The sequence below is a fragment of the Oncorhynchus mykiss genome, chromosome 5, assembly GCF_013265735.2.
Source record: "Oncorhynchus mykiss isolate Arlee chromosome 5, USDA_OmykA_1.1, whole genome shotgun sequence".
In the NCBI taxonomy this organism is placed as follows: Eukaryota; Metazoa; Chordata; class Actinopteri; order Salmoniformes; family Salmonidae; genus Oncorhynchus; species Oncorhynchus mykiss.
In genome coordinates this window covers 32202963-32229726 of record NC_048569.1, presented here as the reverse complement: position 1 = coordinate 32229726, position 26764 = coordinate 32202963, and the positions used below count along the sequence as shown (strand labels likewise).

Sequence of the window (26764 nt, the reverse complement as noted above, 5' to 3'; positions counted from 1 at the left end):
CAGAGGATTTTAATGCTCACCTCATGTTACCTTTGCCTAGCAGGCCTGGAATGAGTTTTAGATTACTTAGCTCTTGAAATAAAACTCAAATTCGGACAGTTTAGGAGGTACCGGAAATGTGGTCATCATTTATGCTAAATGGGAAATCCTTCAGATTCCCATCTTTCAATGAGAAACTAGCTCCTTTTAATTACATCAGATAAGTGTGTTGTAACTGTTGACAAATAATGACATGCATTGCTAAGATTATGAGGGTATGGTGACTCCCCTAGTGGGTCTCAAACCCAGGCAACCTTCACCAATAACAAATGCCCTAACCACTGTCCCAATAAGGGATATCCCTGAAGGCATTTGCTTATTAGGTAGTTAGGCCCTGTCCAGAAGCAAACCCTAACCCCTTCTCCCTAGGCACTTGTGTAGATCTCAAACAACTATATATGGATAAGCATAGGGTGACTGCACTTTGAAGTAAATCTCTGCTCTGTTAAAAAGTACACTCAAGAAAAACTATTTCAGTTCCGCGGCCCTGTAAAAATCTAATTAGAATAAATAAAAAATCCTCATATAAATCTGCCAGTTTAAACTAGCAATATCCATTTTTTTGTTGCATTGGATGCGTCGCACTTCCGTATCTGCGGTGAAAGATCTAAAGAGGTGTTTTTCAGACCATGGGACATCCCGAAAACTGGTCTTCTCACAAATTCTTCTGTAGCATCCAAACTGTTTGACCTAAAAAAGTATTTTGTAGGACCTGCTAACCCCTCATCATTAGAAAATACAGGTATGTACTGTACAGTGTAAATATAGACTGAGTGTACACTCACTGTACAAAACTGAAGTATTTAAGGTATATAGTGTAAATGTAGGCAGGGATTAGTGTCACGACTCCTACCGAAGGTGGCTCCCATTCCTGTTCGGGTGGCGCTCGGCGCTCGTCGTCACCGGCCTACTAGCTGCCACTGATCCTTTTTCCCCTTTCTGTTTATTGGTTTCACCTGTTTGTGTTTTAGGCTGATTAGTCAGGCTTTATTTACCACTAGGCCCGCCTGCTCTTTGTGCGGGATTGTTTTGTGTAACTTGTGTGCAAGTCTGTGGGTTACGTGTTTCCCATTTCGTGGGTTTTGCTGGACAGTTTAAGTCCACGTGTTTGGGGCATTTGTTTTGTTTGTTGTTTCGTGGGGTTGGCTTATGTTCACCGTTTTGTGCATTACATATGCATACACCTGAACTCTCTGCTTCCTGCGCCTGACTTCTCACCCACTCCACCCAGTACGTTACAATAAACAGGATGGCAGCGGGCGTGGCCAATGGCACAGTTTTACAGGAAAAAGTTAAATCTGTTTGGAGAGAAAAATGTTGCTGATTTAAAGTGAAATTCTACACATTTTGTCATGGGGGAAATACATTTTTTTTTACAGTTTTAATGCTAGTTTCTGCAATTATACAGATTTTGTCATGGGACTATGAGAAAAACTGCAGTTTACAAAACAAATTTCAGGCAATTCCACACATTTTGCCATGGGACCAAGAGAAAATGGTCAGTTTTAAAGCAAATTTCCTTCTATTATAGACATTTTGCCATGGCTAATGCATTGTTCTTAAACGTGACTCAAACATGACTCAAACATTACAGCAAAATCAATAGGGGGCTCATGCCATGACATTTGGGGATTTTAGATCGTCCCTGACCGTCTAGTCTGTATTTGAGGGATTGTTTGTTCTCAAAGATGATCTTATTTAAAAATATGTTGCTCTATTATCTTTGTCATTTTAGTTTAAACTGAAATTGTTGTCTCGGCCCTATCGTAAAATGTGTAGGATTGCAGGAAACTAACCTTAAAATTTAACATTTTCTCTCCGCTGTTAAGAAGTGAAAAAATGTTTTGTCGCAAGGTGGTGGGCCCTCAACCAAATCTTGATTTTTTTGTGCAGTGGCAGTCAAGATTCGACCATGAAGGCCTGATTCACACAGTCTCCTCTGTAGTGCAGTTAATTGCCGATTTCTGAGGTTGGTAACTCTAATGAACTTATCCTCTGGGTCTTCCTTTCCTGTGGTGGTCCTCATGAGAGCCAGTTTCATCAGAGCGCTTGATGGTTTTTGCGACTGCACTTGAAGAAACATGCAATTTTCCCCATCTTGAAAATTTCCGCATTGACTGACCTTCATGTCTTAAAGTAATGGACTGTCGTTTCTCTTTGCTTATTTGAGCTGTTCTTGTCATAATATGGACTTGTTCTTTTACCAAATAGGGCTATCTTCTGTATACCCCCCCACCTTTTTACAACTAAATAAATTCCACAAATTAACTTTTAACAAGGCACACCTGTTAATTGAAGTGCATTCCAGGTGACTACCTCATGAAGCTCGTTGAGAGAATGCCAGGAGTGAGCAAAGCTGTCATCAAGGCAAAGGGTGGCTACTTTATAGAATCTCACATGAAATATATTTATTTTTAACACTTTTGGTTACTACATGATTTCATGTGTTATTTCATAGTTTTGATGTCTTCACTATTATTCTACAATGTAAAAAATAGTTAAAAAAACAACAACCCTGGAATGAGTAGGTGTGTCCAAACTTTTGACCTGTACTGTATAAAAGAGGGTTAACCATGTTAGGATATATTGATAGCTGAAGTTAGTATTTATTGGGCCATTGTGTAACGATTGATTTAAATACATTTCATGAACTAACAAGTTGTATGTTTTAATGGATGTAGTTGATTTTGTGTCATGTATTTAATGTTTTGAGTCTTAATGCATTTTGCAAATTAAATGTCTAATTTTGTCCAAAGTGTTTCAGTTTGGGGCTGTGTGTTAATTTTTTTGAAAAAGTTTAATCTGTTTGGACAAATGTGCTCGAGCAAACGAGGAAAAATTGTTGTCAAAAATCTCTCTCAACCATGAGGAAAAGATAAGAATATGACTAAATCAAATCAAACTTAATTTATCGTGCATTTCAAGTTGTATTTGATTTAGTCCTATTCTTTGGTTTAGTTGAAGATGTGAATCCAACATATTATTGACTTGAAGATTAAATTTGAATCAACCAAAGCTTGAAACCCTAGGCCTTATTGTATATTTTTTGTTTAACCCTAGGTTGAATTGAAACAATAGCTGTTGATGACTTTGCAAATGCTATATAGACCTAAATAGTATCATTGAGGATATTTGAGTGATAAAGTATGGTTACCTTTCATTTTCCCTGTTAAGAGGCTCCTAACTTGTTATCAGTATAAATGACACCTGTCCACAACCTCAAACAGTCACACTCCAAACTCCCCTATGTCCAAGACCAAAGAGCTGTCAAAGGACACCAGAAACAAAATTGTAGACCTGCACAGGCTGGGAAGACAATCTGCAATAGGTAAGCAGCTTGGTTTGAAGAAATCAACTGTGGGAGCAATTATTAGGAAATGGAAGACATACAAGACCACTGATAATCTCCCTCGATCTGGGGCTCCATGCAAGATCTCACCCGTGATCAAAATGATCACAAGAACGGTGAGCAAAATCCCAGAACCACACAGGGGGACCTAGTCCAGATCTCAACCCCATAGAAAATCTTTGGAGGGAGTTGAAAGTCCGTGTTGCCCAGCAACTGCCCCAAAACATCACTGCTCTAGAGGAGATCTGCATGGAGGAATGGGCCAAAATACCAGCAAGTGTGTGAAAACCTTGTGAAGACTTACAGAAAACGTTTGACCTCTATCATTGCCAGCAAAGGGTATATAACAAAGTATTGAGATAAACTTTTGTTATTGACCAAATACTTATTTTCCACCATAATTTGCAAATAAATTCATTAAAAATGCTTCTGTGATTTTCTGGATTTCTTTTCTCATTTTGTCTGTCATAGTTGAAGTGTACCTATGATGAAAATTGCAGGCCTCTCTCATATTTTTAAGTGGGAGAACTTGCACAATTGGTGGCTGACTAAATACTTTTTTGGCCCACTGTATGTTTGATGTGACATTGATAGTAAAATGTTCTGATTGTACACAGGAATATTCTTGCAACGTCCTATGAAACATCCATAATTCACCAATAAATTGGTCCACATGCAAAATGAAAGGCATGGAAACCGTAAATTACTTGGTAATAGGAAATACTATTTTCAAATACATGCAACTTAAAAGTTTAATATCACAAAATGTTGATTTGAAATCTTTTGGACATCAGAACAATCTTGAGGCAATCCTACTTAAGTCAGAAAAGGAGATTCATACGACAGGTAAGAGATAATGAAAACCTTGCAGAGAGCCGATCCAACTGACAATCTGTTAGAAAAAAATATAAACTTTTTGAACCAACACTTAAAAATAAACTGATATTGGCACAAGATGGAGGGAATGTTGGAACATAAGTAACACAATTTCAGTTAACGAAAATGTAGGCTTAATCAATGGAGAGAAACAAAATGGTGGAGTTTGAGGCCATGTGGCGGAGAGTGATGCGGGCACTGGAGATGGGGGTGTGAGCAGGTGGGTCTGGGTAGGTGTGATGTCGTTGATGTTTGTGTGCATTTGTATGTTGCCCTATGTGTGTGTGTGTGTGTTTTGTATTGTTAGATTTAAAAAAGAAAAAAAAACGTGTCTAGAACATTCATGTCTTATACTCTGAGAACATGGAAACCATGTTCTGTGTATGTTTGTTGTGGCGTTGATGGAATATTCTACTAACCCACAGAAATGGACACAGTAATGTTCTTGCAACGTCTCATAAAACTTGTCTAGAACATTAATATCTTATATTCTGAGAACATGGCAAACGTACGTTTTGGTGTGATATTGATTGAAATTCTCAGAGAAAAATACACAAATGTAAGTCTGTTCTCAAACACATGCAAACCTGCACATGCTCCTTAGTTAATCTGTTTTCAGTTTTCCACATGCAAAGTTCTGACATGTTTGATAGTGTTTACTCAGAGAGACCAGGTAGCAGTACAGTGTGGCAAGAGACAAGGCTGGGCAGGGGTTCTGTAGAGCAGTGGTTCCCAAACTTTTGAATAGTCCCATACCCCTTCAAATATTCAACTTCCAGCTGCATACCCCCTCTAGCACTAGAGTCAGCGCACTCTCAAATGTTGTTTTTTTGCCATCATTGTAAGCCTGCCACACACTATACGATACATTTCTTAAACATAAGAATGAGTGTGAGTTTGTCACAACCTGGCTCGGGGGAAGTGACAAAGAGCTCATATAGGACCAGGGCACAAATAGTAATATAATAATCAATAATTTTGCTCTTACATCTTACATATAAATAATTGTGAATAACTCACTACAGGTTAATTGTGCTTGAAAGGATGCACAGAACTCTGTAATGTTTGGTTGTACTGGCGAGAGTCTCAGTTTCAAATCATTTTCCACACACAGTCTGTGCCTGTATTTAGTTCATGCTAGTAAGGGCTGAGAATCCACTCTCACATAGGTACGTGGTTGCAAAGGGCATCAGTGTCTTAACAGCACGATTTGTCAAGGCAAAAATACTGTGAGCGCAGCCCTATCCAGAAATCTGGCAGTTGCTTCTGATCAAAACCTCTCTAGGGTATGTGTCCCACTTGGCCAACATCCAGTGAGATTGCAGAGCGCCAAATTCAAATACAGAAATACTAATTATAAAAATTCAGAAAATATACAACTATTTTACATAATCTTTAAACCTAACTTCTTGTGAATCCAACCACAGTGTCAGATTTCAAAAATGCTTTCCGGCAAAAGCATACCTTACAATTATTTGAGAACATAGCCCAGCAGACAAATCATTACAAACAGTAACCAGCCAAGTAGAAGAGTTACACAAGTCAGAAATAGAGATAAAATGAATCACTTACCTTTGATGATCTTCATATGTTTGCACTCAGAAGACATTCATTTATTCAATAAATGTTCCTTTTGTTTGATAAAGTCTCTCTTTATATCCAAAAACCTCAGTTTTGTTTACACGTTTTCTTCAGTAATCCACAGGCTCAAACGCAGTCACAACAGGCCGACAAAAAAATCCAAATTGTATCCGTAAAGTTCATAGAAACATGTCAAACAATGTTTATATTCAATCCTCAGGTTGTTTTTAGCCTAAATAATCGATAATATTTCAACCGGACAACAACGTCGTCAATATAAAAGCTAAACAAGAAAGGCACTCTCTCGGTCACGCGCATGAAAAAGCTTGGACACGGCAGTGTCCACTCATTCAGACTGCTCTTACTCCCTCATTTTTCAGAATACAAGCCTAAAACAATTTCTAAAGACTGCTGACATCTAGTGGAAGGCATAGGAACTGCAATTGGAGTCCTAAGTCAATGGATACTGTAATGGCATTGAATAGAAAACTACAACAAAAAAGGTCCTACTTCCTGAATCGAGTTCTCAAGTTTTCGCCTGCCAAATCAGTTCTGTTATACTCACAGACATTATTGAGTTAAAGTTTTGGAAACTTTAGAGTGTTTTCTATCCAATCTACAAATGATATGCATATCCTATCTTCTGGGCCTGAGTAGAAGGCAGTTTAATTTGGGCATGCTTTTCATCCAAAATTCCAAATGCTGCCCCCTACCCTCGAGAAGTTAAATTCAGTTTTCACAGAACCGCTTGTTGCAATTTTAATGAGGCTCTCTTGTTCAGATATTGATGAGTTGACTGGAGGCAGGGCATGAAAGGGTTAACGAATCCAGTTGTTTGTGTCGTCCGTTTCGGGGGAGTACCAATTTCAAGTAATTGCGCACCCAGCTCACTCAGGTTCTTTGCTATATCACATTTGACATTGTTCCGTAAGCTGGAGATCTTTTGGGGCGGCAGGTAGCCTAGTGGTTAGAGCGTTGGGCTGACAGGTTGCTGGATCGAATCCCCGAGCTGACAAGGTAAAAAGCTGTTGTTCTGCCACTGAACAACCCACTGTTCCCTGGTAGGCTGTCATTGTAAATAAGAATTTGTTCCTAACTGACTTGCCTAATTAAATAAAAAATTGCCCACAAAAAAATCATACAATGATGGAAAAAAGACCTGTGTGTTGTCCTTGTTAATGCAGACAGAGAAGAGCTCCAACTTCTTAATCATACCCTCAATTATGTCCCGCTCATTGAATACAGTTGCGGAGAATCCCAGTAATCGTAGATTCAGGCATGTGAGAAACTCGTAAATGCAGTACTAGCTGGTAAACGCAGTACTAGCAGTAGAGCTGGCATGTCTCTTTTAACCATTCATCAATTTTAGCGCAAACAGAATGAGCAGCAGCTACGTTTGGCTACACACGGACCGTTAGTGGCATTCCTGTGAGATAGTAATGGTTCATGTGATTGGATGTTAATTATTTGACTAGGCTACCTGTATTTGACATCGTGTTGTTATTTTCGCTGAACACTAGATGGTTTAATTACATTTTTGGCAGTGAAACGAGGCTACTCTGTAAATGTATAGCCTCGTTGGAAAATATAAATGGACTTTGAAAATGCTAATCACATTTTTATTTGGTGTACCCCCTGACGGCATTAAGCATACCTCAGTTTGGGAATAGCAGCTGTAGAGGATTGTCTCCTCAGGGAAGTAGCGGAGGTGTCACACATTGGAACCTAGACCTATAGCTTCATATACTAACTGTACAGCTGTTATGTTTGTAATTAGCATTCGCAATATCCAATATTGTAATCACTGCTTAAATTGCTAAAGATCTTCTTTAATCATTCTCTTAAATGATACATGCAATTAGGGGGCTGCCATAAAGCATACTTGTTATCACCCTGCCATAAACACAGACCGAGCCTAGCTTATCTATTGATACCATCACTGCCATGTTTCTCAAGAGTTAAACAAAAAATAACCTGGAATTATTTTATATGATCTGGGGAAACGGTTAAATGTAACATGTGAAAGATGGTGAGAAATGGAAGTTGGAGGAGCTTAGAGGTAAGTCAGTTGGGGAAAAGGACCCTGTGGGAAAAAAAAACAGGTCTAGCTATGTGCTTTGAAAAGAGACCAGAAAAATGTCAGAGCTCAGCATACAGTAAGACAGAAGAAAAGAACAAAGAGAAGTGTGAGAAAAAGAGCCTATCTGTGTGTGCGACATGTGTCCAATCAAATTTTATTGGTCACATACAGTACATATGGTTAGCAGATGTTGTTGCGAGTGTAACGAAATTCTTATGCTTCTAGACCCGACAGTGCAGCAGTATATAACAGGCAATATCTAACAATTCCACAACAAAACCTAATACACACAATCTAGTAAAGGAATAATAATATTTAAGTATAAAATATATGGATGAGCAGTGACAGATCGGCTAAGATGCAATAGATACATTATATACTGTACATATGAGATGAGTAATGCGAGATATGTAAACATTCTTAAAGTGGCATTATTAAAGTGACCAGTGTTCCATTTATTAAAGTGGCCAGTGATATAAAGTCTGTAGGTAGGAAGCCGCCTCTCTGTGCTAGTGGTGGCTGTTTAACAATCTGATGGCCTTGAGATGGCTGTTTTTCAGTCTCTCGGTTCCAGCTTTGATGCATCTGTACTGACCTCGCCTTCTGGATGGGAGCGGGGTGAACAAGCAGTGGCTTGGGTGGTTATTGTCCTTGATCTTTTTTGCCTTACTGTGACATCGGGTGTTGTAGGTGTCCTGGAGGGCAGGTAGTTTGCCACTGGTGATGCGTTGTGCAGACCCCACCACCCTCTGGAGAGCCTTGCGATTGTGTGTGGTGCAGTTGCCGTAACAGGCGGTGGTGATACAGCCCGGCAGGATGTTTTGTTTTGAACACTGCAAGAGACAGTTGTAATTTACCCTTTAGTCAGCAGCCCTGTTTGTACACACACACACACAAAACTCTGTGATATCAGCAGCGGGGGAGGGGCTTGCCTTATATGGCTTTATTTGCACAATGCCTAACTTCCTCAGCATCTGCCATTGCTGTGCTGAGAGCGAGTGAGGGAGGGAGAGAGGCAGAGAGAGCTGCTAGGAAAGAGGTAGTAGCAGCACAGTGAAAGAGGTCTTGAGCAGCTTGAATAAATATTTGTGAAGGGCTAGCTACTGGAGGACACTGCCCATGGCTCAGTCTGCTAACGGTGTGGACCAGGATCTGGCCAGCAAGAGGCTCCACACGAGGTAGGACCCGAGCTGTAGGGGGGGGGGGGGTAGTGTGGTGTGGGACGCCTGGACGGTTGACAGACCCTGTTAGTGGGGAGGAGGAGAGTGGAAAGACGGGGAGAGATGAGGGAGCAGCAGGGCTGAGAGACAAGGGCTGCCGGCTCTCTGCCTGGCTGCCTGAGGAGGGCAAGACAGGGGAGCTAGCCTAGCCACAGCTCCCTGGAAGTAGGCTCCAGCCAAAGCCTCATTCCTGGCCTTGGTCCTGGATAGCTTAGCCTTTCCTCTCCCAGACTTTGATCTTGATGCTGCTCTGTGGGATCTTAAGTGAATGAGCAGACTGGAAGGGGCCATGAAGAACGTGGGATTCTGAGTGGAGTGTCTCAGCTGAGATTGGGCTCAATATTTGACACACACACGAACAAGCAGAGCACACAGCTGCTCAGTTAAGTCAGTATCTGTGGTAGGTGGATTTGTATATGCAACAGTCTGTCTAGGGGTGTATGAATCTTCCTGTGTCTTTGCACAGCCATGCCTTTCTCTGTCTCCTCTGTCTGTTCCCTTCCTGTGCTCTACTACTGACTGCACTATATCAAATGGTTTCACACTGCTTTAAGGTTAAACATTATGGACAGTTTAATTATAGACTGTATAGAAAGTATGAAAATAATGGTGTGTCAGTTTTATTCTAGATTTGAATGTCCTAAACTAGTAAGGGATACACAAAGTGTGTGTGGATTGTCTGAATCAGCAGTAAGACCATGTTGGATTCATTAGCTTTAAAAAAAATAAAAAAATGTCTGCTGGCAATGTTAATGACTGTTGTGAATGAACATTCACAGGGCCTGCGAGGTCATCACGCTACCCTCTCTCTCAAACACACATACACAGGTTAACCCTGTGTTTTTCGGTCACTTTATTTATATATACTTTATTTTATCCGTGTTTTCCATCTGCAGATGGTCATGCAGTACTATCTGTTGATAAGCAACTGCTTACTAAGGTTAGGTTTGGAATAAGGGTTAGGGTTTAGATGAGGGTTAGGGCTAGTAGATAGTTTGTAGACCGTCTACAGATGGACTATCCAAATATGTTACACACACACCCTAACAGAAAAATGGGTATGTAAATATGCACAACATGTGTTTAGGTTTGTTCCATTTGAATTCAGTTTTTAACTGCAACTCTTTTTGATTTGAACAAAACCTTCTACATATTTGCCCAACCATTCAGGAGACGGAGGTGCTCAAAGTTCACCCATTTTGCATTCACCACCCTACCATGAGACATCGGTCTTCATCACTGGAGAAAATAAACCATTGTTTGATATAATCATTTAAAAGCCATTGTATAAATTCTTTAAAAAAAAAATTGGGTCATCATTTTACCTTTGCCGTAAATGATCTAAACACATGTAAACTCAGTTTTTTTTCATGTTTGCATATGTTGTGGTTCAGACCCTATTTTACATAATCTCAGCTCTTTGTGTTGTGCCCGTCTTTGGTTGAGACACAACATGCTCTTGAATACAGGGTGGGTGTCATGTTTTCGCTGATAAATATACTCAAATGGGAATAAAATCGACATTTCAACTTAAATGGTAGCACAAAGATGGTTGGAGGTCCACACATCAGATAATACTGACTTGAAATAGAATATCAGTTGTTTTAAATGATACTGTCAATCTTCCATATGACTCCTATTGAAATATAGATACATGGGAATGTCTATTCTAAGTTGACATTTGAGGACATTAAAAGGTCAAAAAATGACATTGGTATTTAACTTATTTTTCAAGGAAATATTAAATAATGCGACTATCCTGTTTATAAACTTTCAAATTATAAAACTCAACCGTTTATCTTTTCCAGTGATGAAGACATGGATGTCTCATGTTCGGGTGTGCGAAATAAGCATTGAGCACACCTACCGTATCTCCTAAACATTTTGGCATTCAGGTTCATAAAGTAACTTGCTGACCACTTCTTCAATGGGCTAATACAGTATGTTTGGAAAGTTTGGTTCAAATCAAAAGGGTTGTGGTCAAAAAATGATTGAAATGAAATGGAACAACCCTATATGGTACTCTGTGTGTGTGTGTGCGTCCACGTGTGTGTTTGTGTCGTGAGTAAAGGGGAAAAAAACACAGATTAGTCAACAGCAGGGCATTGTCTGGGGCAATTTTTTCATCACAAGCTAAATAAAGTCTCTTTCATCTGTCTGTGTTTGATACACAACAATCCATTCATGGCTTTGTGGGCAGTGCAGACAACAATGCTGGAGTATGGAGAGGTTCAGCTCTGAAGAGGTGCTTCAGACCCTCTCTGTTTCCTAACCCAGTAGATGACTATCCATTAGTCGCAGAGCTAATGTCGGTGTTCCTGTACAGAACTGAAAGTGTCTGGCACTCCATCTGTCCGTGACCAATAGGTTTTCCTCTGTCAAAATAGTCAATGACAAGTTATTCCATGATCTATTGCATTCAATTGATGTAGCTAGACTATAAGAGCAATAAAGAAAATGATTCAGGAAAACTCTATGACATTGTAATATGAAGGCCTCATCATGACCTGAAGTTGCACACCCTGTTTGTGGTTGTGTGTTCATGCTTCTTGGAGAGATGAACACAGCTACCTGTGTATCAGGAATAACCTGCTCACATGCATACTGAGATCATTTGAGGTCCTTAAAATGGCATAAACCAAACCTTTCTCCTCAAGCAAAGTGCGCCATCGCTGTTAAATCAGTCTATTTTAAAAGGCATTGAATGTGGTATTAATATACATTTTTTTGGTTACATTCCTTCAAACTTTCTCCCAATTCCACAGACAGTAAAATATGTTGACACCATCTATTATAGTGTGTGTCTAGGAGAAAGAGAAAGATAGAGAAGGAAAAACAGAGAGGAGAGAAGGAGGGGAAGACAGGGATCAGCCAAAACTGAAAGGGACACTTACTGAGGAGAAAAAACATTCCTGGAGAGTTTCTTTGGTTTCCCCTGACAACCAGCCTTGCCTCGCTGTAATTATGGTCGGATTAGTACTCTGAGCACAGCGCTCCTGAGCCAAACAAGGACGCAGCCAAGAGAACAGTATCATAGCACCCAGAATCATAGTACCCAGAATCATATACACATTCAGCCAAGCATCACGACACATACTTTGGCCTTGCCAAATGTAACAGGACAGATCTGAACTGTGTCACCTTGACACTCATGCCCACAATCGGATTTGATTAACGTGGGTGGTTATAGAGCTATTTCAACTGAAACTGAAGGCAAACAACTGTCTTCAGGTCTCAGACCGAGCCCCGATCAATATAGTAGTAACCTTTATCAGAACCAGAGGAAACTCACCATAGTCCAACAATTGCTGGGCTTGTCATTATGGTGGATGGGAGAAACTGGAGAATTGGAAAGCTTGGTCAGAAAGCCGCAAGTCTGTGGTACAGATCTATATGTTTATCGAATAAAACGAGAAGCATTACTATCACATTGACATTGATATCAGTTTGTGCCAAATATCAAGGCAGAGAATGTTAGTCTGATTTTATTAGTGGTGTATTTCCTGGTATAAATTACATATTAGCTTTGAAATCAGAGATCTTGGTGGATGGGCATTCCACCACAAGTCATCAAATGTTTTACCATTTGGGACTGATCTCTCACTTTTTCACCCTAAACTGAGTACAGACTCATTTGCAGAGTTGGGGAGTAACATATTACATAGTATATTGTAATCAGATTACAGATATTTTTGAAAAAGTAGATTATTATTTCTTGGATTACTTTTCAATTCAGAAAGGATGTTTCAAAAAAATATTTACAAATTGTTGTTCTCTCAATAACATTCAATTCAGCATTGAAGTTAAGTTTGTTCCACGTGAGCGAGTCTGATCACAAGTCAGAGACCACTGATGACACATTAAATACATTTGATGGATCACTTGTCTTCTAATGCCTCTAAGGGGAAAGTAATCAAAGTAACTGAAAGTAATCAGATTACTATAATGAATGTGTGTAATCCAAAAGTTATGTTACTGATTCAGGGCCGGCGTTATGGGCAGGTTTTAGGGGGCCTGGTCCACCCTACCATACCTCCTTGCCTGTCCAAATAAAATATTATTTAATTATTTGACCGAGATGGCTCCGTGACAAAGACGCATCAATCTCAGGTAAAGCTTCCGAGCGAGCAAAACAGCGCCCCTATGTCTCAGTATGTGTAACCAATGTACAGTATCTGATGCTGTCTGAACAAAAACAGTATGACATGTCATACTCTTTTTGGCCAGACGGCATAAGATATATGGGCTATATATAGTAAGACAGAGGGGTACTGTTTCGCTTGAGTATAATTTTAAAATTGTTGGGACAAAAAGAAGTGGAGGGGTGTGTTGTGAAGAAATAGACCATCGCTCACCAGAATGCATACGCTCAGCTCTCCTGTCTCTCGCCAGTTCTTGCGCATTCATCGTGTGAATTGTTTGCCCTTTAATTTTTTGTTTTGTTAATAAATTCCCCATTTCAAATGCAGACACGGCGCCAGGATTCTCTCTCTCCCGGGGCCAAGGGGGGTGGGGGGGGGGGGGGGGGGGGGGGGGGGGGGGGGGGGGGTGGGGGGGGGGGGCTTGACGAATACGTGGGGGTGCTAAGAAAATAGTCGATTTTCATGACTTCAGAGTTAAGGAAGTTGACACAGCACATTCAATATAAATGTAGTTTAATTGAATTTGGCCAAAGAATATTCAACAAAATAGCTATAAGCCTAACACAAGTGGCCACAAGGCAATGACAAAAAATGTCTTTCACGTGCAAAGGTCTTTCAGCAATAACTTTCTTACATTTTTTGAAGTTAATTTCACCTTTATTTAACCAGGTAGGCCAGTTGAGAACAACTTCTCATTTACAACTGCGACATGGCCAAGATAAAGCAAAGGGGCGGCAGGGTAGCCTAGTGGTTAGAGCGTTGGACTAGTAACCGGAAGGTTGCGAGTTCAAACCCCCGAGCTGACAAGGTACAAATCTGTCGTTCTGCCCCTGAACAGGCAGTTAACCCACTGTTCCCAGGCCGTCATTGAAAATAAGAATTTGTTCTTAACTGACTTGCCTGGTTAAATAAAGGTAAAATAAAATAAAAAATAAAAAGCAGTGCGACACAAACACAGTTACACATGGAATAACCAACCATAGAGTCAATATCACAATAGAAAAAGTCTTATATAATAAATAGGCCATAGTGGCAAAATAATTACAATTTAGCAATTAAAACACTGGAGTGATAGATGTGCAGAAAATTAATATGCAAGTAGAGATACTGGGGTGCAAAGTAGCAAAATAAATAAATAACAGTATGGAGATGAGGTAGTTGGATGGGCTATGTACAGGTGCAGTGGTCTGTGAGCTGCTCTGACAGCTGATGCTTAAAGTTAGTAAGGGAGATTTTAGTCTCCAGCTTCAGTGATTTTTGCAATTTGTTCCAGTCATTGGCAGCAGAGAACTGGAAGGAAAGGCGGCCAAAGGAGGAATTGGCTTTGTGGGTGACCAGTGAAATATACCTGCTGGAGCGCGTGCTACGGGTGGGTGCATCATGACTGGTTGTGTTCATGCCACATTAAAAGGTAATACATTTTTACAGTTAAATTACATGTCTTCAATATAAAACCCATTTAAAAAAATGTGTGCAGGTGCACATGGAAAAAAAAAAAACTTTAAAAAATCAAATGCCCTTCAATCTGATTTGTTCTGGTGCCGGCCCTCTATTGATTACAATTTGACAGGTAACTAGTAACTGTAATGGATTACATTTAGAAAGTAACCTACCCAACCATGCTAATGTCTTCACTCAGTCAAATTCAACCAAAACCTTTTCTTCTCTCAGACAGATACATTTAAGTTCACCCATTCGTCTGATAAGTGTGACCGACCAATGACACAGCCACCTCTGATGAACTCACAAAACTCACTTCCTGTAAACTGACCAACGATGACGTGTAACCCGGGGGCTGCCATGATGAGTGTTGAGCTAGCATGCCGTCTCCCTCAGACCACAGGTGGGTTATTATGGGATGCTGGTCTCCAAACAGACCAAGTTGAACAGTAATCAGAGGAGAGCATGGCAGACTTTACCACACAGACACATTCTTAGAACAGCCACAGGGAAAATACAGTAATACAGTAGAGCCAGGTCTAAAAACCCTCCAATACATGACAATAATGTAAGATTTATGTCAGTGCATTTCTCTTGTTTTTTTTTACTACCTTCTTCTGTCTGCCGGGTCAATGTTACTCACACAGCTTCAGTTAGGACTTTGTCTGTCACTTGTTCAACTCAACTGTCCCCAATGACCCTCTTGCCTCCTTTCCAAGGGAAAGGTCATGTAAAAAATAACCCTTATTACGCAATCAGAACAACGACATCTTCCATTTTGTATTGGCACTATAATGCTTGACTACTGCTGGGGTCTTGAGTTCAGGCCACACAGATGAAGCTTGTGCCCATTTTTAATTGGAAATATATACTTTCCCAATATAACTTCCCTTCAGAGAAGAGAAAGCACACTCTACATATGTCTTTAAAAGTTCACAGCCAACATCTGGGAGCTTTATGCAAGAAACGTGATCCAAGTATCCATATCGTTTCTGGGAAAGAGGAAATCGTTTGACCTCGTTTGAATTTATAACTGTACTTTTAAGACTAAACAAAGTCTCTGTGGTCACACACACCACATTTTTATGCGACTACTTTGTGGCTCAGCGGCATGAGGGTGTTTTATGACATGCTGTGTAATTATTGTTTGTCTAGAAGGATTCCACATTCAGTGGTGTAAGCTTATTAAAGACCTCGCACTCTCGCTCATTGTAATTTCCTCATTGTCCTCAACTATAAAGTAATTAATGAAAACATCCAAGGTAAAAAGAAAACATCAAGAAGCATGCTACAATAACAAATATCCCTTTTCCAGACTAAACCATAATTCCACTCCACATTTTTGCTCACAGATTCCCAAATCTTCAATAAAACCACCACAGCCTTTTCTACTGGGATATTATGGAGACTTAGTGTTACTATGCAAAGACCAACTGTCACGGAAGGAAAATGTATTATTCCTTTTAGAGTACTACCCATCTTTGGCCCAGAGTAACCATGGCTCCCTTTTTGATTCCACTCTTTAGAGGTTTATCCTGGCTTCAAATCGGGCCGCGTCCTGTAGCCAAACTTTGTGGAACGTTGCAGATAGAAATGCATGAATAGAGCCGACGGGATTCCTTATTCTACATGTCAGAGAGGCATATTTGTGATACATAGCATATTTCTCTGAATTTAACAAAACGTTACGTCCTGCTGAATGTGCCCCTGGCTCCTTCAGTAACCTCACAGTCTGAATGAGAATTCGGATATCATATGCTTGGGTAAATATTCAAATAAACATTGCCTGTGTTAAATTAGCATATTTGTATTAGCTCCCGCTGAACACTCCTAACTCACTGATGATTTCTTTTCCCCCCTCAATGAATAAGTACAGGCCACACAGCAAAGCGCAAACAACGATAAAACTACCAATTTAGGGTTTAAGGTCGATGTCCGCGCCCCTGTGGAAATTTTATTAGCATAATATAAATAAAATCCCTATAAAAATATGTCCGTTTAAGCTACAGGTATACAGTTTATTTTGCATTGGTTGTGTCTCAATCCACCGCATCCGCCTATGTCGCACTTCCACATCTGCGGTGAAATGTGACAGAGCTAGACCAGTGTTCGTCTGACAATGAGACGTCCTGAAAAATAAATAAATAAATAAAATAAATAAATTCGCTCCTCACGAAATCATCTGTAGTGTCCGGAGGGTTTGGCCTACAAACTATTATGACCTTTCGATTGAAAGATGAGACCAGTGGTGGGAAAGTACAGAATTGTCATACTTTAGTAAAAGTAAAGATCCGTTAATAGAAAATTACTCAAGTAAAAAAGTTACTCACCCAGTAAAATACTACTTGAGTAAAAGTCTAAAAGTATTTGGCTTTAAATATACTTATGTATCAAAGTAAAAATAATTGTATGTTCCTTATATTAAGGAAACTAGACAGCACAATTTTATTTTATTTATTTACGGATAGCCAGGGGCACACACCAACACTCAGACATAATTTACAAACAAGGCATGTCTTTAGTGAGTCTGCCAGATCAAAGTCAGTAGGGATGACCAGGGATGTTCTTTTGATAAGTGTGTGAATTGGATCGTTTTCCTGTCCTGCTAAGCATTCGAAATTTAACGAATACTTTTGGGTGTCAGAGGAAATGTATGGAGTAAAAAGTACAGTAATGTAGGGGAGTAAAAGTAAAAGTTCTCAAATATAAATAGTAAAGAACAGATAACCCCAAAAAACTACTTAAGTAGTACTAGAAAGTATTTTTACTTAAGTACTTTATGCCACTGGATGGGACTCTCACGATGATGTTCTCCGTTTTGCTCTATAACCCATACAAGCATCTTGGGACTCGTCTGAAGTCGGTACAGCCGATCTGCCAACTTCTGTCTGTAGCATTCGAACAGTTTGGGATACACAATAATATGGGCTACACACCCCTCTGTGCAAAGGTGAGACTCACGAGCACGTACACGTCGATTGTTTTGCTCTAGGATGCCCACAGGCCTCACACAATATCTGAAGGTCGCATGGTACCAGTTCAAAAAGGAATGGAAGTACTGTATGGGGAAAGTATTCAGATGCCTTGACCTTTCCCACATTTTGTTGTGTTACAGCCTTATTCTAAAATGTATTAAATCTTTATTTCCCCCTCATCAATTTACACACAATAGCCAATAATGACAGAGCAAAAACTGTTTTTTTTAGAAATTTCTGCGCTCTGACGGAGCTCTAGAGTTCCTCTGTGGAGATGGGAGAACCTTCCATAAGGGCAACCATCTCTGCAGCACTCCACCAATCAGGAGTGCTGCAGAATGACAATGGTAGAGTGACAATGCAGGAGTGGCTTCAGGACAAGTCTCTGAATGTCCTTGAGTGGCCCAGCCAGAGCCCGGTCTTGAACCCAATAGAACATCTCGAGAGACCTGAAAATAGCTGTGAAGCAACGCTCCCCATCCAACCGGACAGAGCATGAGATCATCTGCAGAGAAGAATGTGACTAACTCCCCAATACAGGTGTGCCAAACTTGTAGCGTCATACCAAAGAAAACTTGAGGCTGTAATCACTGCCAAAAGGTGCAACAACAAAGTACTGAGTAAAGGGTCTGAATACTTATGTAAAATGTGATTTCAATGAATAAATTAGCTAAAACGTTTTTTTTTTTCTATGTCATTATGGTTTGTGTGTATAGACTGAGGGGGGAAAAACAATTTAATCAATTTTAGAAAAAGGCTGTAACGTAAAAAAAAAATTGAAAAAGTTGAGGGGTCTGAATACTTTCCGAAGGCAGATGAAGTCAGAAGTTTACATACTTAGGTTGGAGTCATTAAAAAAAAACTCATTTTCAACCACTCCACAAACTTTTCTTAACAAACTATAGTTTTGGCAAGTCGGTTAGGACATGTCAAGCTGTAGAACCTTCTGATAGGCCAATTGACATAATTTGAGTCAATTGGAGGTGTACCTGTGGATGTATTTCAAGGCCTACCTTCAAACTCAGTGCCTCTTTGCTTGACATCATGGGGAAATCAAAAGAAATCAGCCAAATTATAGAACTCCACAAGTCTGGTTCATCCTTGGGAGCAATTTTCAAAGGCCTGAAGGAACCACGTTCATCTGTACAAACAATAATATGCAAGTATAAACACCATGGGAACACGCAGCCGTCATACCGCTCAGGAAGGAGAGGCATTCTCTCTCCTAGAAATGAAAGTACTTTGATGCGAAAAGTGCAAATCAATCCCAGAACAACAGCAAAGGACCTTGTGAAGATGCTGGAGGAAACAGGTACAAATGTATCTATATCCACAGTAAAACGAGTCCTATAATCTACATAACCTGAAAGGCCACTCAGCAAGGAAGAAGCCACTGCTCCAAAACCGCCATAAAAAAGCCAGACTACGGTTTGCGCTGCACATGGGGACAAAGATTGTATTTTTTGGAGAAATGTCCTCTGGTCTGATGAAACACATATAGAACTGTTTGGCTATAATGACCATTGTTATGTTTGGAGGAAAAGAAGGGATGCTTGCAAGCTGAAGAACACCATCCCAACCGTGAAGCATGGGGGTGGCAGCATCATGTTGTGGGGGTGCTTTGCTGCAGGAGGGACTGGTGCACTTCACAAGATAGATGGCATCATGAGGGAGGAAAATTATGTGGATATATTGAAGCAACATCTCAAGACATCAGTCAGGAAGTTAAAGCATCATGTTGTGGGGGTGCTTTGCTGCAGGAGGGACTGGTGCATTTCACAAGATAGATGGCATCATGAGGAAGGAAAATTATGTGGATATATTGAAGCAACATCTCAAGACATCAGTCAGGAAGTTAAAGCTTGGTCACAAATGGGTTATCCAAATGGACAATGACCCCAAGCATACTTCCAAAGTTGTGGCAAAATGTCTTAAGGACAACAAAGTCACGGTATTGGAGTGGCCATTACAAAGCCTTGACCTCAATCCTATAGAAAATTTGTGGGCAGAACTGAAAAAGCATGTGCGAGCAAGGAGACCTGACTCTGTTACATCACCTCTGTCAGGAGGAATGGGCCACAATTTACCCAACTTATTGTAGGAAGCTTGTGGAAGGCTACCCAAAACATTTGAACCCAAGTTAAACAATTTCAAGGCAATGCTACCAAATACTAATTGAATGTATGCGTGTAAACTTCTGACCCACTGGGAATGAGATGAAAGAAATAAAAGCTGAAATAAATCATTCTCTACTATTATTCAGACATTTCACATTACTAAAATAAAGTGGTGACCTAAGACAGGGAATTTTTACTAGTCAGGATTTGTGAAAAACTGAGTTTAAATGTATTTGGCTAAGGTGTATGTAAAATTCCGACTTCAACTGTACATACGAAATATCACGTCACACATTTACATATATATGTACATTAACACCTCCCCCCTAGATATTCCTGTATTTTCTATAGATGTTATATCCGTGTATTCCTACTGCTGTATCATCAAATGTACTGTATAAGTGAGTATCAGAAATGGCTAATCTATTCATTTGATCTAAGATTAGCAAATTACTCATCTCATCAATTTTGTTTCTGAGGCTACATATAATTTATATGAGCTAACTTCAACTCTTTCCTGGGTAGCTTATTGAAAACTTAATTCATAATGTTAGTTTGTTTCTCAACAGTAATATTTATATTTCTGATAATAACAATGAGCAGATTATGTTCAGCAGTTGCCTTATCTGGTTTGGCCCGGCTGCAGCAGGCACTGCAGATATCAATCTAATGCAAAGGTTTAGTAAATCTGTCCCTCCGGGGGCTAAAGGATCCATCTAAGCCAAAAACCTCTTAGCCTTCTTACCCTACACTAGTCCAACCCAGTAACCATGGGAAACTGTCTCCAAGACCAACAGCCAATGTGTCCTATTTTCCCTTCCTGAGGCCTGTGCTTCACTCAAATGAGAACTGATGATATAAAACTCAGGCTCTTTAATCTATACATCAAAAGCACCCTGATTCAAGAAATAGACCAGCCAAAAATATAATGCCAAATATTCCATATTTAATGGAATCAAAATCAATTGTGTACTCACTGCAATTTGTCTTCGATTTGTAAACCTGCGTATTTGTATCGCTCACTCGTTTAATTTCTCTCTTCCTTCCTTTCTCTCTATTTTCGCTCTCGCTCTCTCTCACACCGGGGCACCGGTCCTGCTGAGAGACGCTTGTGTCACACTGTCGTCACCAGCAGTCACCCAGGACCTCGCTCCAAGATACTTCCCCTTCTCTCAGCTTGGCTCAGCGGGATCGACTACAGTACTCAGTGCTGGTTGAGAGAAGGACCACGCAATACTACTTAGGGAGGACAACACTATACAGTCATTTACCGACTCACCTGTTAACCTGCCTCATAGTGCTTCTGTGGAATTGGGGAGTTTTACATTTGTGGATATCCATTGAAGACATCTGCAGTGTTGGAAGGACTAACTTTGTTGATTTGTTAGAAGTTTGTGTTCTAATCTCAAGGGGTTTTGGGGATTCTTATCATTGTCCCGAATAGCTTCAGACATTCATCGTTGGTACTTTGGGCAGCATTTGAGGACACCTGAGGAACAGGGCTTTAAAGCGTGCATAGATGCTCCAATGGGATTCTGTCCAAATGGTTTGGATGCACTGTTGCCAACGTTGGCGTATTCAACTATGGAGTAATTAATCAAATCGGACATCTGCTTTCACATAGACTTATCAGGGTAATACAAAGCCCCAAATCCAAACCCGGCTGTGTGTATGTGTATCCTGGTGGCAGCATAGTATTGCTATGTTTTTCTCCTGGATTCTCTAGCAGAACACTTGAGTGTATTACATTAGCATACATTACATTTTGCATTCAAGTTCACCTCCACCCTAAAGTTCCACCTCATGCCACACATCCCTGCAGCTGAGGACTGCCTTTAGCTGACCTGGTATCCCAGGTCATCTAACTCTTGCCATCTCACTGGGGCACAGAGTGCGGTGTGCAGGCTGGTCCACCGGGGCTTCAGGCCCCTGGCCCTGCTGAGGCCCATAAGGCTGGAGCTGGGGGTGTACGTCGAGAAGATCCGCACCAAGCAGAAACACAGGTACTGGTTGAAGTTCTGCCAACAGCAGGCTCAGATGTAGCGCTTTATTTTACTGTACTATTAAGACATTTGCTCAACATATAGCCTAGATGCTGACTGCAAGGGTATTGGTTGGCTGCATATTTCAAGTAATTCCATTTCCAACCTATTTGGGACAAAATAGTGTCAGGTGCTGCATGAGTCATAAGTCTTACTGTATTTAAGATTTTTTGTTGTTGTTGTCAACCCCTTGGAAATTGGCATAAAGGAGTAATTGTTGTGTAATATTAAGTAATTTCTAAGTAAATACCAGTGTACCGTAAAATAATGTGCTACTAATCATATATATACATATGGATTACACTGTGGGGCTAATCTACACTGAACTCTACACTGAGCTTGCTGAAGAACAAGTGGCATTATCTTTTGCTCTTCAAACGATAACATAACCAAATCCACGTTGGCTGGTTACTTTCATCGCATCAATGGTTCTCAGATGACTGTGGGGAAGGTCTTAGAATGGTCTCAAGAATGAGGCTAGCTGATATTACAAATATTTTGGACAGTTTTGAGTGACAGAAACTGTTGTGAAGTCCAGAAAGAGGTTAGGCATGCATGGTATTATGTAACCATGGTAACTGAGGCATTCTGGAGGGCGAGAGGGACCTGGCTCTACAGCAGTTATTTCTGGCATATGAGCCCTATATTCTCTTCAGATTTATAATGAACAGTTATTTTATTGACTAAACCCAGAGACTTGATAATTGTACTCTTGGGCTATACGTTGGAGGCCCTACAGTATACTGAAAAATATTTAGCTTGGACAACACTGACAAAAATACAGTGCTTGAGGGGGCAAGGAGATGCTCCACAGAGCATGTTCATTGGGCTTGAGGATTTGTGTGTAGTCATATGAATTCTTTCTCCTTCCTTATTGTCAGTGTGGAGATGTGTTTTCCCATTTTTTCCACTGTCTCCAAATGCAGCATTTAAGACCTGCAGCGCATCAACACCAGCCTGGTTAAACCAGACTGAACTAGAGTGTGTGGGCTGGACAGCTCTGGGAGGATGATACACTGATTCTCAATGCAGGGAAGAAAATAAGTCTCAGTTATCTTCACTATATAAACTGGACTTTTAAACAGTAGTGTTATGGAGAGATAGAGATTAGATCAAGGAGCTGAAAAGACTACATCTCCAAGGTACTTATGTCAAGGCAAGTGTTTCTTCTGACACTGTTGCTGTGGTAACCACACAGTGATATTGATTCAGACACTGTTGCCATGGAGACATTTAGGAATAAACTTTTCATTGTTAATGACAGTTTTCGGACACCATTGCCATGGTACCTTCATAGACGCACTGTTTCGCACCCTGATGCTGTAATACTGACATTCTCTTTTTCTCTGTCCCTGTGTGTGTGTCCGTGTGTGTGTGTCCGTCCGTGTGTGTTCAGGATGGAGGCCTCATGTCTGGAGTTGGCCCTGGAGGGAGAGAGGCTGTGTAAGGCAGGGGACTTTAAAGGGGGGACAGCGTTTTTCGAGGCAGCTGTGCAGGTGGGAACAGAAGACCTGAAGACCCTCAGTGCCATCTACAGCCAACTGGGCAACGCCTACTTTTACCTGAAGGAATACGGCAAGGCCCTGGAGTACCACAGACATGACCTCACTCTGGCCAGGTGAGGCCATGGAATACCAGACCACATCATGTCTGATTATGGATTCAAATTGTAGTTAAAGTATTTCAACCTATGGTATGAATATGTTTTATACAGTGCAATGGATGTATATGTCATTTAGACTAAAGTCATTCATAAAGCACAAGAGAGTATGTAAACAGTTATCCTTAGCTATGGGTTGCATACTATACAGAGTAGGGTTGGGAATTTCCAGGGACCTCACAACATATCACGATACTTTGGTGCTGATATGTATTCCGATTCTCACAATTCTATATGCATTGTGATTCGATAATTAGATTTAATTGCAATTCAACGTTTCAAACATATTGCTTAGCATATGTCTGCTGCAGAGGGACAAGAGAGAGGCACGAGAAAATAGGTTTTGATCCGTCACAGAAATAAAAAAAGTGCTGAAAACAAATTGGCTCCCTACTTAAAAAGAGAACAAAACAACATAATGTCACAAATAATATTCCGATAATGAACTGTATCGACCCCCCCATTACTTGTATGCCTGATGCCCTCCTAGAAGAAAGATGCAGGTTTTGATAGTGTTCATTTTGATGAGACCCCCTTGGTATTTAGCTCTGATGACTAAGTCAGTCTCCTGTGGAGAGTTGTGCAGTTGGTAGCCTGGTGACTACAAACCCAGAGGGCTGGTACTGAGTTTTGGTACCTTACAATAACAGCACGACAACTGGAACCCTGTCCTAAGAAGGTAGGGACCACTTAAACAGTTGGATTTGATGACCTAAGCGCTAAGTCTAAGCAGTAGCATGTGTGTTATTGTATTGACAATGAGCAATGGATTTGGCAAGCCATCACAAACAGATCTGGGACTCAGGCTATGTACGCAGTGATTATTACTTCAAAACCATGACTGATAATGAGATACGGTCTCTATTTACAGGACAATAGGGGACAGGATAGGGGAGGGAAAAGCCAGCGGTAACCTTGGAAACACACTGAAGGTTTTGGGGCGCTTCGACGAGGCAACGGTGTGCTGTCAGAGACACCTGGACATCTCTCAAGAGCAGGGGGACAAGGTAGCACACACAAACACACACCACCACATTGGATTGGAGGATTGCAACTGTTAAGTACCATTTATCAGATTTTGGGGAACGGGGCATTGTATTGAAAATACATTTCAGTGTGGTCCGTGCTATTTCAGTTGAAAAATACCCTAATACCCTCTTCCAATGTCGCTATTTGCCTTCTTTTTCCCTTTGCGTCTGACTAGGTGGGAGAGGCCAGGGCTCTGTATAATATAGGGAATGTGTTCCATGCCAAAGGAAAGCAACAGCTATGGGGCTGTACCCAGGACCCTGGGGACCTCCCACCAGTCGTCAGAGATACACTGCAAAGGGCTACTAGCTTCTATGAGTGAGTGTTAAGCTGTATACACATGCTTGTACATGTGCACATGAACACCTACGTAGTCTACATGCAAGAACACAAGCAGGCACGCACCCATGCATGCACACAGCACAGACACCATGCATATGATTGAAATATCCCACTGGGCTATTAGCTCCTTCAAAATCTCTGCAGGCAATGAACACTACCTGAATCAGTCTGTGGAGGAGTGGGATAAAAGTGAATTGCCTTTACAGTTAAGTCAAAACTGTAGTACACACTGAGAGGCTTGCTCAGGCCTTCGGTTTTGTATGACAACACACTGACAAGCCAGTTTCCTACATCAAAGCTTTCATAACTACTGAAGTACTGTACTGTTTACTTAAAAAATAAAAAATAAAAATATATTATTTTTAGTTCAAGACAACAAAAATTAGACTTTTGTATAATTTGTGTAAAACACAATTGGTACACAATACTTTAACTCAAGTCCTCCTCTCTCCTACAGGATGAATCTGTGTCTGGTCAAAGAGCTGGGCGACCGAGCTGCTCAGGGCAGGGCCTTTGGTAACCTAGGCAACACCCACTACTTGCTGGGAAATTTTGTGGAGGCCATCAAATTCCACAGACAGGTGATATACATATTTCTGGGACAGTAGTCAACACCATCATGTGTACAAGTAAAGAGACACACTATTGTGTGTGTGACATACTGTAACATAATTAATGGTAAGAAAAGGTCTTCTCACGCTCGACCATTTTGCACCTGGATGAAAACACATCAACTTGCCTGTTTGAATGAGCTCAATGCAAAGTGTATGACGTACTTACAAGACGTAAAAGTATCCGTTTTGCAACGCTATTGTTCCATCAATGGGGTAAAGACTGGTCAAAGTGAGCAATACACACATACATTCAAGAAAATGTATCAACTTTCTTTTGTTCAGAGGCTGTCCATCGCCAAGGAGTTTGGTGACAAAGCAGCTGAACGTAGAGCCTATAGTAACCTAGGCAACGCTCTGATTTTCCTGGGACAGTTCAACACTGCCACCGAGTACTACAGGTAAAACAAAGACTACACGCTGACACCTAGTGGACTTGATGTGTATCAACCAATGGATCTCAGAGCGCTACGCCATGTTATGTACTTGATTACCTGCATGTATTCAAGTCTATTAATGTTTTAAGATCAATATAATGTATGAGATTAATTTATAATAAGAATGTTTCATTTTAAATAAATACTTTGAATTTTGTGTGTAACAAACAAATGTTTTCCTTTAAATACCTCTTTATCCATTCACCACCCTCTTACTACACCTATGTAGAAATCTCATTCCTTCTTCCTCTCTCCCTCTCAATTACCCTGTCTTCCTGTTCCATCTAGAAAAACTCTGCAACTGTCTCGTCAGTTGAAGGACAAGGTGATGGAGGCACAGGCATGTTACAGCCTGGGGAACACCTACACTTTGATGCAACAGTACGAGAGAGCCATAGACTACCACCTCAAACACCTCCTCATAGCCCAGGAGCTCACGGACAGGTATGCACACTCACACACTCACTTAATAGTCACACACCGAGAAATCTGACTGCCGATAGTTAGCACAGAAGAAGGCCGTTCCTTCTCTTGCTAAAACAATGACAAACCACTGTGTATCGACCCGGTACCAGCAAACTACTAGTAGAATCACACTTCATCAATGGACAACATCTTGACTTTGATCCAATCAGAGTGCACAAACCTCCACATGGGGGAGCCGACAGGAATGACAAGGTCATTTAAAAAAAATAGGGACATTTCACCGTGTAATTAGAATTGTGACCAAAAACAAAAGCTGCATAACACTTTTTTTTTCTCGAGCAACTCTTTACGTCTTTAAAACTTCTTCAGGATTGGTGAGATAACGTAGGCTAATGTGA

The 26764-nt window shown here is 40.6% G+C and overlaps 1 protein-coding gene across 6 annotated transcripts in view; it reads left to right on the top strand.

Moving 5' to 3' along the window:
* Positions 1-26764, top strand: part of LOC110523609 (G-protein-signaling modulator 1) — a 51252-nt gene that overhangs the window by 5269 nt on the left and 19219 nt on the right. For 2 of the 6 annotated variants that reach the window (XM_036977278.1, XM_036977277.1), the window contains exons 1-7: positions 8903-9103; positions 23258-23479; positions 24393-24528; positions 24726-24868; positions 25350-25473; positions 25789-25904; positions 26229-26384. In XM_036977278.1, the coding sequence (XP_036833173.1) occupies positions 9045-9103; positions 23258-23479; positions 24393-24528; positions 24726-24868; positions 25350-25473; positions 25789-25904; positions 26229-26384 (956 nt within the window). In that variant the 5' untranslated portion in view covers positions 8903-9044. Of the gene's footprint in view, positions 1-8902; positions 9104-9145; positions 9546-14802; positions 15131-20417; positions 21823-23257; positions 23480-24392; positions 24529-24725; positions 24869-25349; positions 25474-25788; positions 25905-26228; positions 26385-26764 lie in introns of those variants that run through there. The other 4 variants (XM_036977282.1, XM_036977279.1, XM_036977280.1 and 1 more) reach the window with 4 other exon arrangements.